At 45.4% G+C, this 15,961-nt stretch overlaps 1 protein-coding gene across 5 annotated transcripts in view; it reads right to left on the bottom strand.

Annotated features, from left to right (window-relative positions):
• Window positions 1-15,014, bottom strand: part of CPLANE1 (ciliogenesis and planar polarity effector complex subunit 1) — a 113,728-nt gene extending 98,714 nt beyond the window's left edge. For 4 of the 5 annotated variants that reach the window (XM_019496024.2, XM_019496025.2, XM_019496026.2 and 1 more), the window contains exons 1-7: window positions 14,910-15,011; window positions 12,433-12,579; window positions 11,891-12,026; window positions 11,229-11,348; window positions 9,221-9,453; window positions 5,985-6,082; window positions 1,781-1,937 (exon numbers count right to left, since the gene is read on the bottom strand). In XM_019496024.2, coding sequence (XP_019351569.2) covers window positions 1,781-1,937; window positions 5,985-6,082; window positions 9,221-9,453; window positions 11,229-11,348; window positions 11,891-12,026; window positions 12,433-12,525 — 837 coding nt within the window. In that variant the 5' untranslated portion in view covers window positions 12,526-12,579; window positions 14,910-15,011. Of the gene's footprint in view, window positions 1-1,780; window positions 1,938-5,984; window positions 6,083-9,220; window positions 9,454-11,228; window positions 11,349-11,890; window positions 12,027-12,432; window positions 12,580-14,909 lie in introns of all 5 variants that reach the window. The other variant, XM_019496028.2, reaches the window with a different exon arrangement.
• Window positions 15,015-15,961: the final 947 nt, after the last annotated feature.

The following is a 15,961-nucleotide window of genomic DNA, read 5'->3' as shown; positions in this document are numbered from 1 at the left end:
AGTTACTCCATTAGGTCAAGTGACAGAGCTCTGTCCTATGGGTCCAAAAGCTTCCAACTCTACTGGTGATCCATGCACATGGTACTATGATTCAAAATTATGCTGTTTATATTTTTCAGTTTGCTCTCATTTAGTAAATTATATACATACAGTTACCCTACAAGACTGTTAAACTACCTGTATATCTTTTATTAGGTCCTTCGCAGGGCCCCTAAAAAAAATGTAGAAAATTAATATATATCTGCCCCTGGCTGCCTGTCATGCAGCTCTTGATGGCTTGCCAACACTCAGCGAGTGGCCCTCCGCCTGAAATAACTGCCCACCCGTTTTAGGCACAAACATAATACAACCTTGAATTCCATGACTGCACACTATGTTCTCCCAGCCTCACCTTGTGCATACATGCTGAATATTCAAAATAAAGCAAAATACTGAATAGCTTGTTAATCCACTGAGCTCTTTTCATTCTGTGCACTGAGCAAGTGCTAAGTATTAAAAAGAGTATGTAATCATGTAATTGGAGAATATGCCATAATGCATAAACTCAAAAAGGCATAAGTAAGATTACAGGAGTAACATTCTGGTATTTGTTAACTTTCAAAAGTGCTTGGCTTTGCAGTGTTAACGGTCTTGCAATATAGGTTTTTTCTGTGTGTAATTTGTTGTAGATAATATGAAAAGGGGCAGACGAAGCAAGTGCCTTAGTAATGGGAGGGATATAGGTTGTAGCTCTGATGGTCTAAAAGGCAGAGGCAGACAAAACCCTTGGGGTAGAAACAATATCTTCTATAAGACCAACTAAATAGTAGCAAAAAAAAAAATTCTTTCTTTGCAAACTTTTGGACTCAAACACCCTTTTTGTCAGTCAGAGGAGAATTCAATGATTGAAAAAGTTCTCCCAAGTAGAAAATAAACTTCATTTTGCACAGAGGAGGTAAAGGATGGTAGAGTTCTTCTGGGTTTCAAAGTCCATTTGTGAAAAATTGCTCTGTGACATGGGCAGATTAGGCTGAGACAAGGCTCTATCCATCAGGCTTCTTCCCTGAAGGTGTCAGATGTCAGGAAGGGAGCTGAATTTTGCTTCTTTCCTATTTAGCAATGAAGTTTACTTAGCAATGAAGTTTACATTTTCAAATGGTTAATTACAATATCTTCCATGTTTCAGGGATATAGGTTGTACCTGTGTTAGTTTAAAAAGCAGAGGCAGACAAAACTCTTGGGGTAGAAACAATATCTTTTATTAGACCAACTAAACAGTAGCAAAAAACATTTCTTTGCAAGCTTTTGGGCCCAAACAACCTTCCATTTTTTCATACATGGACTCTGAAACCCAGGAGAACCCTAACATCCTGTACCTCCCCTGTGCAAGAGAAAGCTTCTTTTCTACCTGGGAGAACTTTTACAATCTTTGAATTCTCCTATGCCTGACGAAGGGTTTTTGGGCCTGCAAGCCTGCAAAGAAAGAAAATTTTTGCTACTATTTAGTTGGTCTAATAAAAGATATTGTGTTTCTACCCCAAGAGTTTTGTCTGCCTTAGTAATGGGAGGTTAGAGATGACATGATATTTGAAGTGGATTTCTATATCAAGTACTAGTCTTTTGAAAGTCAGGAAGATTGTCCATTTTTCTGAGAGGAATGCTTTTTAAAATATATTTTTTTAGCTATAAATATGGATATGATTTAATAGAAAGTCTATCTAAAGGTTAATTCCATAAAAGTTTAAGAAGGTCATTTTAACTTACAGGATTACATTGGTGATATCCTGAATACCATTCATACCTTTGGATCATTCTGATTCATAGCTACTGCCAGCAAAAGTCCATCCCTTGCAAATGCAGTAAGCAAGGCTCCTCTTGACTTTACTGGCTCACATTGGGGAACCAGACTAAGCAAAGAACATTTTTGCTGTGCCCACTGGATATGGTAAGGAACAGAACTGCATTAAAAAGGAAGAGATTTTAAAATTGTATTAAGATAGGATATAATGGCTCATGCATTATAAACCATATATATGAACAAGATCTGCAGAGCATGTCAAAGAAAATTAAATTTCCTATAAACTATAGATTAGGGGTTCCCAGGGGGTATGCATGGGTGGGCGGGGACAAAGCACTGCCACCTCATGCCGCTGCCTCAGAAGCAGGGTCAGGCCAGGGCAGGGCGAGGGCAGCGGTGCCCCTCTGCAAGCCAAACATTCTGGCCAGCCGGACGCAGGGGGAGAAGCTTGCAAGAGGTGGCCACCCCCCCGCGACCAGCTGCCACTACCCTCCTTCGCCAGCTCCAACCAGCTGCCGAATAGTCTCCTCCCCTGGCTTCCTGACCAGCCACCAGAGGTACACTGTTCAGAAAAGGTTTAAAAACCCTTCTATAGATTATATTTACTAAAATGTTTCTAAAATGGTGGAAGATGAGAATGAACTAAACTTTATTTCTGAGTAGAGAGAGGTAGTTAGCCATGTTAGTTTGAAGTCAAGTGGATGCATCTGACAAAGTAGCCTGTTTCTTACAGAAGCTTATGCCTCTCTGAACCAGTCTCTAAGGGCATCTTTACACATGCTCTGGGGGTGGGGTGGAAGGGATGCTCTAATTAAAGCACCTACAGTGCCTGTCTCGTGTATCCGTGTCCCCATGCTTCAAAATAGCACCGGGGGTGCTCCTCAAATGAGCTTTAGTTAAAGTACCCTTGCTGCCATTTTGAAGTGTAGGGACGCTGATACATGAGACACAGAGACCGCTAGAGGCATGCTAATTAGCATGCTCATGTCTGCTCCAATGCACTGTAATTTCAGTGCACTGGAGCAGCCTCCACACATCTAAAGGCATCCCATGTTGCTACCCAGACCTGCCATCTGCCTTTAGTTCTCGAAGTACAGTAAAATCTCTGTTGTCCAGCATCTCTGGGGTAAGGGGATTGCTGGTTATGTAAAAACTCCGGTTACCTGAAATAACCTGGCAAGCTTTTCAGATAATAGTGGGGGGGGAGGGGGGGGGTGGCGGCAGCAGCCACATGCAGAGCAGAGCAGAGCAGAGCAGAGCAGAGGCAGCACAGGGTGGTGGCAGTGATCGTCACATGCAAGCTCCCCCCTCCCCCAACGCCCCCCCATGTCCAGCTGGCAGAGCACCGGGGGGCAGGGAGGGCGTGGCAGCGACCACATGTGGAGTGGCATCAACACGGGGTGGTAGGTGGCAGTGGTAGTCGCGTGCAAGCCCCCCCCCCGTGTCTGGCCAGCCATCCGAAAACTCCAGTTAATAGAGTATTCCAGTTGGTGAAGTACCAGGTAACAGAGATTTTACTGTATTAGACTATAATTCTGGCCTTGTGTATAAACTTATGCAAAAAGCACATCTACACCATAAAAATCTCATTTATTATGCACCCATAGTCCTCTCAATTACAGCCTCTCTCAGCAACCTCTCTATGTAGTATAAGCCTACCAACACAGGACTACTCAGAATCTGAAAATGGAAGTAACGCTGGTGTAGACATAGGATACAGAGAAACAATACTAGGAGATCTACTGAAATGCAAAAGATTGATTAATACGACCACCTTCCCCTGCTACCAAATTCCCAAACCCCAAGACCCGTGATGGTTCAAAACTGGGCCATATCCTGTGCCCCCCATGGGCCAGGTAAGACTAGACAATGTCCCCTTCCCTTTGCACAGTCAGGCTGGGCTGGGCCGGGCCATGCCCCTTCCCCCATAGGGTGGGCTGGAACTGGGCCACACCCTCTTCCCTCTCACGTGGCCTGATGGGGCCCCACCATGTCTACCCTGAGTGCTGGACTGGGACCACAGGCTGGATCTGGCCCATGGACAGGTGAGCCATTGCTCATCTAGCCCGCCAGGAGAAGAGGTTGAGCACCCCTGAACTAAGGCATCTGTACTGTTTAAACCATACAATATGATAGAAGTCCCAGGCAACTAAAAATGGGAAATGCAATGGAAGTATCACGTGGGGCTTCCCAGGCATCTGTCCTTGGGCTGGTATTGTTTAATATCTTCATTAGTGACCTGAAGGATGGAACTGAATGCCAATTTGCATTTGACACCAACCTGAGTGAGGTAACAAATACTTTGTAGCACAGGACTGGAATTCAAGGTGACCATAATAAATTGAAGAAATGCTCATAAAAGAATAGGATAAAATTCAATAAGGATAAGTACAAAGTACCTGATGGATGGAAAAATCAAATGCACAAAAACAAACTGGAGAATGACTTAGGCTGCAGTATTGCAGAAAAGGGCCTGGGAGTTATAGTGAACAGCAAATTGAACAGTAAACAATAATGAACTATTATTGGGGGAAAAATGCCACTTGCATACTCGGGTGTATTAACAGAAGTGTTGCATGCAAGTCACAGGACATGATTCTTCTACTCTGTTTAACATGGTTGAAGCCTCACTTATGAGTACTGTCCAGTTCTGGGCACCACATTTCAAGAAAGATGTAAACTAACTGGGAAGAGTCCAGTAAAGACCAACAAATATTATGAGAAGTTCAGAAAACATACAAGGAAAGGTTAGAAAAAGTGGGGTTATTTAATCTAGAGAAACAAGATGGCGACCAACTGTTCTCTGCATCCACAGGACACAGGACATGTTATAATGGATTTAAATAGTAATAGGAGATATTTAGGCTGGATATTAGGAGTAACGCTCTATCCATCAGAGTAGGGTTAAGCACTGGACAGATTATCATAGATGTTCTGGAATCTCCACAACTGGACGATTTTAAATGCACGTTAGATAAAACCTTGGCTGGAATAGGTTAAACGGAATGATCCAACCTTGAAGAGGGGGCTGAACTAGATAACTTCCTCAGGTCCCTTCCATCCTTATTTTTCTATGATTTTGTGATTTGAAGAAGTTTAAACCAGACCTAAAATATGATAAAGGAAATACAGTAGAAAGACAATGTATACCTATTTAACAGCAGGAGAAAGAGTTATTTAAGATGTGCATAGGTGTATATCAAGGAATAGCAGGAAGAAATTAAGGAAAAATATGGCAAAACTTCCTGATACCGAGCTATATCTAATTCACTGTAAACTAATCTCACTAATGAAAGAACAGTAATCTTATCTCCCGAGATTTTCAGAACTGGACAAAATAGTAAGAAACGTATAGCAGAAACATTTTTGGCTGGGAATAGTCTGGATCAAGGCTATCCAGCTTTTAAGCCCCTGGGCACCACATACCCCTGGGCATGATCCCCTTCCTTCCCCCCCTTCACCCACAAGACTCACTCTCAGCCCCCCACATAGCATGCTGCACTGCCCTGCCCCTGGGGCAGAGGAAGGAAATGGCAGCTTTAGGAGGGAGGGGAAACCTGAAGATTCTGGCTGCTGTCACAGCCAGAGCAATGTGGCGAGCAACAGCCAGACAGGAGCCCAGGGGCCACAACTTAACCCCTCACAGGCAGCCAGTTGGACAGCCCTGGTCTACTTGGTCTAATATGTTTACACAGAGCACAAACAGAGCGATCGTTGTCAAACGATAAGTAAGGCATAAGTAAGAATACACAATTTACACAGGCCTAATTATTTTGCCCCATAAATGCTGCTAATACTTGCAGGTACCCTTCTGCAAGGGTTGGAGTACTATAACCTCAGGCCTATCCCTCCATACTCCATGTACAGTAGCCTGTGAATAGCTTCCTGCCAAAAATCAACAGTAAGAGTAATCATATAATGGGACAATCTGCTTCTCAGTAAAACTGAATTGTTTAATATGAAACATTCTGGGCTATGCAGTTAAAGTTTGACCAAATGCATTTATACACTTATGGATAAGTAGCTTGAATATGTTTATAAGTAATGCGAGCCAGTTCATACATGCCGGCTGTTGACATTCATAAATAACTCTGCATACATGTAAACAAACATTTCCATGTATTTGAATATCTAGCTCCAAAATGTTTGAGTAACAATAAAACAATTTTTTATACAATGGCAAAATTTCAAATGACTCTGAACTCACCTAAAGCGGTTTTCAGACCAACGCAGCACCAAAAATGTCAGCATCAAGCATTCCACAGAATAAAACACAAAAGAACACAAGCAGCAGTCACCCAATATCTGCAAAAGAGGTTGGGGTTTTTTGTTTGTTTGTTTTTATAACCTACACACATTAGTCCAGTGTTTATTGCTATTACAATTAAAATCAGACTTCACAGAACATTTTTGGTTAGAAGAAGTTAAGGCAAGCTATTCAAAACTCTCATCAGAACCCTGCAACCTAACTTAAATTATACCAAGACTTATTATTTTGGCTACTGAAGCACTGAATGTCTGAAGGACCTGCCTCCCTAGATGATATAATGATTATGAAATCTCACTAAGAAACTTACTGTCACATTCTGCTAGTTTTCAGTTATGGTATTAGCAGAGAATCAGTGGGTGTGTCTACACATTCATTAATGCACTTTTACTGATGCACTTTAAAATTTAGTACCTCCATTGTGAGGTACAAGAAAAAGGCACATTAGCCTATTTTAATGCACATTAAAATGTCATGAAAAAACTGCTTTCGCTAGTGCACATTAAAATAGGCTAATGTGCGTTAAAGCACATGTGTAGATGTGCCTAGTCATTCTAAATCGCTCATGTTTTGTTTATAGACATATGCTAAAAGGTGTGCAGGGATCTACTTTCCCTACTGAGTTTACTTCCATAAGAAATATATTTCCACAGGAAACTTCAAACCTTTGTTTCTTAAAGCATATTTGAGAACTGCCTGCACTAAAAGAGAAAGAAAGAAAAAAAAAAGTTCTCACCAAAATAAACTTACAACTTTTTAAAAGGCAGGTGAAGGGATTGGTTTTTCAAGCAAGTCAACTGAAAATGGTGCTAGTTGGTAACATAACAGTATATAGGAATATGCAAAATATAAGGGAGAAGCACATTTTTATTATAAAACTAGCCAATTCCCGGTCAAGAATGATGGGGGAAGGAGGGGAGGGGGGGAACAGAGTGCTGCCACCCACCACCCCATGTTGCTGCCACTCTGCCTTCAGCCCTGTGTGCCCCCCCAGCCACTCCAATGCCTTCCAGGTGCAGGGGAGGGGGGGAAAGCTTGCAGGTGGCAGCTGTGGCTGCCACCCAGCGCCCTGCACTGCCACCGCTGCACATCCAGCCAGGTGCAATCCCCTCCTCCCTCCCAGCTGTTCCCAGGGCCCAGTGATGGCAGCGGGGCACCACCACTGTGTCTCCCCCTCCCCTTCCCCACTTCTTGCCAGCTTTTGTCGGGGCCAGGCAGCGGTGGTGGCAGCAGCATGGCCAGAGCAGAGGGGCAAGGCCAGCACTGCACCGACAACACCCAATGCTATTGACTCTAAGAAGTAGGGCTGGGAGGGGGGGTGGGGGGCCCTGCTCCGGCTCCTCAGTCATGAATGATGGGTGTGAGGGCAGGCAGGGATGAAGCACTGTCATCAAGCACCCTGTGGTGCCGCCACTCCACCTCTGGCCCCATGCGCCTCCCCCCCGCACCACACTTTTCTGTCTTTCTGCTGGGGGGGGGTCAGAAGGGGGGAGGGGAGTGTGGCCAGCACTTGGATGCGGCAGCAAGGCCAGATGGGGGGGGCAAGGACAACCAGCACCCTGTGCCACTGCCGCCTCCAAGGCTGGGGAGTGGGGTGGCGAGGTGCTGCCCTTGCCCCTCAGTCCCTGCTGTGATGGTAGTGATCTGCCGTGTGTCTCTGTCTGTGTAGAGCACTCTGATTGGTTGTTTCAGTCAGCATTGTGATTGGCTGCTAAGACAACCAATCAGGGTGAATAAAAGCATTAGGGACAGATGGGCAGACGGACAAAGGCTTTTATTATATTAGAATAATGAGCAGAAAAATAAGTATTTCTTTATGATTGTAGTACAATACACTAACAGGTACAGGAGCACTTTAAAAGGACACTGCTTGTGAAATAACTGATTATTAATCCAGGGATCTGGGTTTCCCGTTTCCCTCGGAAAAATGAAGTACACCGTGGGTTTTACCTTTCACTAGAGGCAAACACGGATTTCTCATTTTACAAGAGAAACCCGCGGATTTTGCCATTTTGCAATGAGCTCCCTGCAGGCTGGCAGAGTTCCAGCCTGAAGGGAGCTGGGAGGGAGCAGGAGACAGGGGGTGCCACATGCACATGGCCCCAGGCAGCATGTAGCTCCAGCAGGTAAGTGGTGGGGAAAGGAAGCTGGGCAGGGCTGAATCTGCTGCCCAGCCAGGTGGGGCTTGGGGCCCAGGCCTGCAATGCACAGCTGCAGGGCCCCAGCAGGAAGCAGGATGGGGTTACGGGTGGCTCGTCCAAGGGAGGGGGAGAGCCATCTCCCCGTTGCCATGAGTACTCTCGGGGGGCAGGGGGGACCCGTGTCCCTCAGGTCTGTACCCAAGGCAGGAGCAGACTGTGGGCTTGGGATCCTGCCCTGCTTCCCTCCCCTGGGGCCTCTGGAGCCTGGTGGGCATGACCTGGTGCAGCTGGAAACAGTGGGGCCACGCGGGGATATCCTCACCGCTGCTCCTCCACCCTCACCCTCTCCCCCACTACCTCAGCAACACGCCTCCATCATGCAGAGCTGCAGTGCAGGCAGTGGCGCGACACTCCTCAAAGCACTGGCAGGCACAGGAGTCGTGTCACCAGGGCAGCGGGGGGGATATACACTAATGCAGATCAAACTGCAGGACTGCAAGCCAAAACTAGATTCTCACCTCCAGAGCTGAGAGAGAAAAAATGCTACTAGTTTGTTGCTGCAATCCTCGCATCTCTACTCTTCAGATAAGCCCTTACATTAAGATCTCTCTTGTTGGTCTCTAGAGCTTAATTAAAATAAACCTCTAGACTCTGCCGAAAATGCAAAGGAAAAGGTTAATGTCCATTCTACATAACTCTTCTATATAAAGCTGACTGTGCTTTGTAAAGCACAAATAAGAAAGATGCTGTAAAATTATATCTATGTTACATATTTGAATGTTCACTATTGTTATACATTTTCAAAAAAGCACGCAGAGCAATTGTAAAGGAAATAAAAACAGCTTTCAACATGCAATATGAAACTTTTTTTTAAGTCTCTCTCGTTAAAGCTTGTTTTGGAACTGCACAGTTAAGTCTGCAAACACTGCCAAAAAGATAGCCATGACATCACTAAAAACTCTTGGTAAGTTTGAGGCTCTATTTCACTTAAAGGAGAAGTTACCCTACTTAAAAAGGATGCTACCTTTTTTTTACCTCATTCTTGATGAAATCAACATTCACTCCAGTTTCTTTATCTTCGATGGAAGGTAACACAACTGATTCTTCAGGCAAAATTTGGGACCAATGCCCAGCCAATGAAGGATTTTTAGAAGAGGATGCATTTTTGCTTTCTGTGCTCTCCCACAAGAAGATGCACACTGTAGGAGTAGTGAGCAGCACCTTTTTGCCATCTCCTGATACATACAGATACAATCTCATAGAACACTCTGCAAAAAATAATGTTGTATCACAAGAGTTACTCCTTTCCTGTCTCCACTGGATTTAATTTAATAAATTTTACTTAAAAAGACTAAAAAGACTAACTTATATCAGAATAGTGTTAGAACAACCTATTCTAAACTGTGCTTAGTAAGTGTAATTAAAAAAAGAACACAAAGAGCAGACTGTCTTGTCATTTATACCAGGAGTAAACTTTGTAAGAGGGACACAAGTTGCATGGTGAGTTTCAAATTCAAACTGCTTTCAAATAAACAAAGAAATGCCATGCACTTCACTTTAGTTTAAACTGCACTGAAACAGTAAGCTTTACAGCAGCCTTGGTCCAATATAATAGTAATAGCCTTCGTGAAAGGGGCAAATGACAAACTTACCTTCATATTTCTTTTGGGATAGTCTTTTCATGTCTGAGATAAATTTAACAGCCTCTCCTTCAGCTACTGCAATCTCTTCTTCACTATTCTCCTTGATCTACACATCAACTTTTCCAGGCTATGAAAGCTTTTAAGATTGCCTCTATTTTGGTTCATCAGTTTTTCCACTGGCTCCCTCTTCTCCAGCAAATTCAAGCTTCTAGTGGTTGTCCTAAAGTTCCTACATCTTAAAGCTCCTACATCTCCATCTTTGTCACTGCTAGTACTTTGTTTCTGCCAGTTACGCCAGGCTTGATGCCCCTTTGTCTGAGTCCCCAACAACCACCTTTTCATTAACTGCCACACCATCCACAATGCACAGAATATTCCCAGGATGGCCCTTTACTATTTAATTCCCTCCTAATGCTCAAGGTATGTTTATACTTCCTCAGTAGCAATCCCAAGACAGCCACCAAAAAATGAGCCTACTCTTACTCTGCACCCACTACTTGCAGAAAAATATTCTGTGGCTGCTTTTAGAAATGTGCTTAGACGACACTCTGTCTAGGATGTGTTTGCAGGAGTGGTGCTGGGCATTTATCTACTAAAACTATTTTGGGATTCACTTGATATCCCTGGGCCCAAGTTTCTGGAAGGAACTAATGCCTACAGTTAGGACTTATATGGACTGGATGCATAAGCCTGCCAGTGGAGCATGCCCAACATACATTGCTGACGCCAGGTCAAGCACCCCTATTAATTTTCCCTAATGGTTACAGCACACATACAGAAAGTGGGAGACATGGATTTTAAGTTTTGCTCAGCCAGAGGAAACTCAAAGCCATATCTTTCACACCCTACAAGAGCTAAGAACACCTTCTACCCTGCCCTGTTGAAGATGGACAACTACACAGCAGAAGTGTTTAAGAGTCATGGGGCCAGAAGAGCAAGCAAGGAGGAACAGGCCCGTATAGTACAGTTAGGTTAGCACTCCCCATGAAAAGGAGTCCCCTGTGGTTCAGTGGTAGAATCCTTGTCTACTATACAAGAGACCAGGGTTCAATCCCTGGATGCTTGTACAAATACAGCTATGGAGATACCAAATATCTGGATCCAGTCTGGCCTTTGAATTCTGTCTCAGGGATATGGAAGGTCTGGGCAGCCTCCACTCCTCCAAAAAAAATCTCCTGCCTACATATGGGCATCAAAGGCCTGGGTGACCTCCCATGCATAAATTGTGATGCAGAAGGATCACTGGTTGCCAAACCCTAGGAAGGAGGGAAATCTGAATTGTACTTCCTATTGCCAAGGGTGTGAATGAATTTATCATTAGCTAGACATGGATTAAAAATAAAGAAATATGCATGGCAGCAGGATTACTGATTTAAAAAAGAACAAATCGAAAATTCTACCTTGTGCCACTGTAACCACCTTAGTAGACTCTTCAATTGCTGGCACAGTTTTCAAACAGTCTTGGTCTTTATTCCAGAGAAACAGCTCTCCTGTTGTAAGGATTCCTGCCAACCAAGCACCTGTTTGCATAGCAGGGAAAGACTTTTATAACTGTTTTACTGTTAAGCAGGGCCATTTAACTTCTAGACAGCAAGGGGCTGCATATGCCACTTGCTGTGAAGGCCCCCTTCCTCTTCCATCCCACTGTGCAGACCCTCTGCACCCCTTGCTGTGTGGACTCTGGTCCCTGTGGGCCAGGCCACCTCACCCTTGGGAGTGAGGAGGGGAAGTAGAAGCCAGAGGAAGAGGAAGCCCAGAGTCCCCGGCAGCAACATAAGATGCTGGAGAGGAAGCAGTGGCTGGATAGGAGCCTGCAAGCCACAAGATAGACCCTTTTGGGCTGCAAGTTGGACAGCCCTGCTGTAAAAATATTAAATGTTAAAAATTCTCCTTTTGGGGCCCAGGTCCTACAACTGTCCCCGAGCTGGCAAATTCCTTTGCACATGCAGAGAGTTGTCAGATCCGGGCCTTTTACACTAACAAAGTTGTCCAAATTCCTATAATTTATAATTTAAAATAAATAAAAATTCAGTTCTGAATGTATAAAATGTTAATACTTAACCATTTTGTGATGTTGTTAAGACAGCTACATTTTTCAGCAGTGTCTGTAGTCGAGGAATTTTCTTTTTTGTCTTTCCTGATACCAGGTTAATTTCATTAATACGTTTAGCATCTAAAAGAAAAACTGCTTCTTTTTCCTGTTGAAAGATAAAATGTATCTCTCATTTTTTTAAAGAATCTATTTTCTATTTTGCATGAAAAATGGTGCTGACAGATGTGGTAATTGGATTAAACCAATGGGGGGGGAAGGTTATTTATTGATTAAATACAAAATATAAAAATTAAGAGCACAGTTAAGCTCTTGAAAGTCCTGAGAAAATGAAGTTAAGACTATAACCCCAATCTTAACACGACCCTTCTCAGCAATGGTTTATAATACAGGGCCATATTTAGCCCCCACTTATGCTAGAACTGAATTTGGCCTAGAAGATTTAATTATTAGTCTGATCCCCAACTCCTTCCTTCAGCAACTGATATCTAAATTAATAACTGATGTGGTACCTATAAACCATTTCCTGAAGATGTTAATATAAGGACTCTTACCTGTCCCAGCCAGGAAATGCGAGGCCAAGGCCTCCTTTGCTTGATACATGTAGAAATTAGAACATCTAACTTAATCTCCATGCTTAATAACATTCCAAGTTACCATAACTACTAAAAAAAATGTTGGATGGTGGCATATCAACATATCTGTAAAGAATCAGAAAAACTGTTAGGTTTATTTTTTAAAATAACATAAATGTTAAAGTTTCTACACACAACATAAACAGAATTCGAATATATGTTATTCCTAAAATAAATCTGACTGGTGGACTACTTGGATTTCTGTTGTATTGATTTCTGGTAGAGTAAAACGCAGTCAATTTTCTCTGTTTAAACTCGGGCTGTTCATGCTTACTTATATGTGGTTATATGGTATAGTTTCACAATACATGCTGAGTTTCAATTTAACTAATGTGAAAAATCACTGTAAAACCAAAGTTGGAAGCCAGGAGGAAAGAAGAAGGAAATCTGTAGGTTAATAGTGTCATGATAAACAGCAGCCTTATGCAAAACTAAACTTTGTAAGTTCAAAGGGGAACTGAAAAATCAAGACGCACACTTGCGTTCAGAAGCAGATTTCTAGTACAGCTTGTTATTGTCTCGTGGGGGGGGGGGAGGGGGACACGGGACGACGGACGACAGAATGAGGCACACGGTTCTGCAGTGTATGTAGTTTCAACCTCATGCAGAACACAGCCTTCTGAAATGTCCAAAACCCCTCTATAAGATCAACCTATAACAACAAAGGCGATGTTTATTTGAAATATTGCAGGCTAAAATCTATACCTTTCATAGGCTGCTTTAACTTCTGTTACTCAAAGAGAAGCAGTGCTGTAAGGCCACTGCAGTTGGCAGGCTGTAGGCCAGTTAAAAGTGAATGAGGAACACCTTACCCATCTGTTCAGAGAGAGAGAGAGGTCTACAGCCAGAGAAGGCTTCCTACCACAACGTTAATCAGGGAGCTGTGTAACTCAGTTGGTATGGTGACTGGCTACAGACGGGAAGGACCTGGATTTGATCCCAGTGAGGGTGACAGGTATCCACTTCCAACATGGCCCTGGGATTCCCCCAACTCCCCATCTGACGGGTCCTAGGTGCTATCTTGGGGAAAAGGGAGCCCTGCGAAAGGACAGAGGCACCCTGCTCAGACTTAGTGTTAAGTCAGATCAAGGTGGCTCAAAGAAGAGTAAGTTAGAGCATCTCTGGTAGTCTGAGGGCAGCCTCCCAAATTTACACTATTATCCTCAATGCATGGCAGGCAAGGATGGGGTTAACCCGAGTGAATAACAGGCTGGGAGGTGGCTGCAAGAAGATATCATAGCCTCCTTTGGAGGCAGGTCCATACTGCCCAAGACAAAACAGCATATGGTCACATATACCCAGATTAATAACTATATTAACGGTAGGGAACTATGAATCGTGATCTTGTTCTGGCCTATAAGGAAGAACTGATTGCCACTGTAAAGGTGACAGGAAACTTGGGAGGAGGCAATCATGACATGATGGAAACCATCCTTCAAAGGGACAACAGAAGAATAACTAAAAAGGGGCACCGCACTTTAAAAGGGTTAACCTGAGAACTAGTAATGACTAAACAGACTGTAGGCTAAAAGGGTCCAGGACGGTGGGCAGTACACCTAAAGAATATAACACTAGAGGCAAAAGAAGCAGCAATTTCAACATCATACAGACAAGAATTGCTTCAGGATATTGCTCTATACAAGAAGCGCCTTAGCTACCTCAAAATCAAGGGAAAGAGTCAATGGAAAGAGGGGGAAGAAAACTATACTAAGGAGTAACAAGCATCTAGAGGGACAAAATAATGCAAAGGCTGAAAGCTAAGTGACAAGGGATGTTAAAACAAAAGGATTCTCTACAAATAGGTCGGAAAAACCGCGGGCCCACGGCTCAGCAGCGATGTCAAGCTATGAAAACAGGCAAAGGCGGCAGCACCGCACACCCTGCCCTCCTCCTCCTCCCCCTGCAATAGGGTCTCGGATCAGCCTAAAACGGGTGGTCGAGCCTGTGGGCACCGCAGCCCCCTGTCCGCCCCACCGGGCCAGGACCGGTTGCACCGGGGAGGGAGGCACCATGTGCCCACGTGGCTCTTCTCCGCTTTACCAGCACCCAAACCCCAATGAGGCAGGAGCCAGGGTGCCACAGTCCTTGTGGGTCTGGCACTGTCGGGCCATTTTACAGGGCGGCACCTGCTCAACGACTTCCCTGCCTCCCCCCCAGCCCTCTTAACCCACCCTAACGTACAGGGAAGGGAAGGAGCCGAGGCCTGCCACCCAGCCTTTGAAATGGGAGCGAGTCATCCCGGGGACGGAAGGGAACGGGGGTGCTCACCTCCAGCCCACGGCGAGCAATGGCCCTGGCCTGTGCCCGCCCCCCACAACCCGTGCAACATTTCCAAACGGGGCCTAACAGGCGGGGCGGCCACAGGCCCCTTCCACCCCCTCCGCCCCGCTACCTACCCGGCCCGGCGGCGGCAGTCCCCAGGCCCGCCGTGCCTCGCCTCGCCTCGCCTCCACCGCAACCGCGGCGAGCCGGGGAGGAGGCAGCGGTGGCGGCGCAGGCGGGGAAACGGGCCTCGGCGCCGCCCCCGTGAGGCGGCTTCTGGCCCCGCCCGGCCCCGCACGACGGGCCTGACCCGGCCCGGCCCGGCCCGACCCCGCCCGCCGGGGCCCGCTCTGCCTTCACCCTCGCTCGGGGCCGTGAGGCCGCCTGGGCCCGAGGACGCCGCTAGTTCCCCCCTGAGGAGCGAGAGAAACCTCTGGGCTCGGAGAGGGTCCCTTTGAGGGGGGAGAAGTGACCTTTTCCTGCCGGGTTTCGGGCTCACGCCCTTCCTCAGGCTCAGGGAAAGCGGGAGAGGGGAACGCGCCCCCGTTATGGGCAGGGCCGGCCCACCCCTGCAAGATCAAGTTTGGGGCCCCCACGCCGATCCATCGACAAAAATCTGCGTCGTGGCGGGGTGTAAACTCACCGAAATAAACTAGCGGGGGCCAGGCGGGGAAGGGGCTCCGCCTGCATCCAGCCCTTTGCATAAGGTGCGGCGGTGGGGGGCAACCGGGCTGCACCCACGGGTCCCACGACACGGCTCTGATTATAGGTAGGAAATAAACTTCATTTTTGTACAGAGGAAGCTGAAGGTGGAAGTCTGCCCCTCTGGGTCCACACGAGTGTCTTTGTGAGTTGCTTTTCGATGTACAGCTACAGCAGGATTTCTTCCCTGGTGGTGGCAGGAAGGCAGGGAGGTGTAGACATCTTTCTTGTTCAACAATGAAGTTTAAATCCAAAAAATCAGCTAAAATTCAGCATTTTCCGTGTTTCAGGCTGTCACAACCAAATTAAATAGTGCCCATGTCACAAACAAGTAATACCATTCAAAAGTTTTTTTTCTGCACTAGGTTAACTAAGGGTTAACAATAATGATAGTAACCGCTTTTTTTTGCTGCGCATGTCAAAAAGAAATTTATAACTGCAACACCAACATAAAATAAAACTTAGCCTTCTGTGCTGTACATAA

The sequence above is a fragment of the Alligator mississippiensis genome, chromosome 3, assembly GCF_030867095.1.
Source record: "Alligator mississippiensis isolate rAllMis1 chromosome 3, rAllMis1, whole genome shotgun sequence".
In the NCBI taxonomy this organism is placed as follows: Eukaryota; Metazoa; Chordata; order Crocodylia; family Alligatoridae; genus Alligator; species Alligator mississippiensis.
Note: the sequence above shows the minus strand (reverse complement) of the source record. Positions and strands in the feature narration are given on the sequence as shown.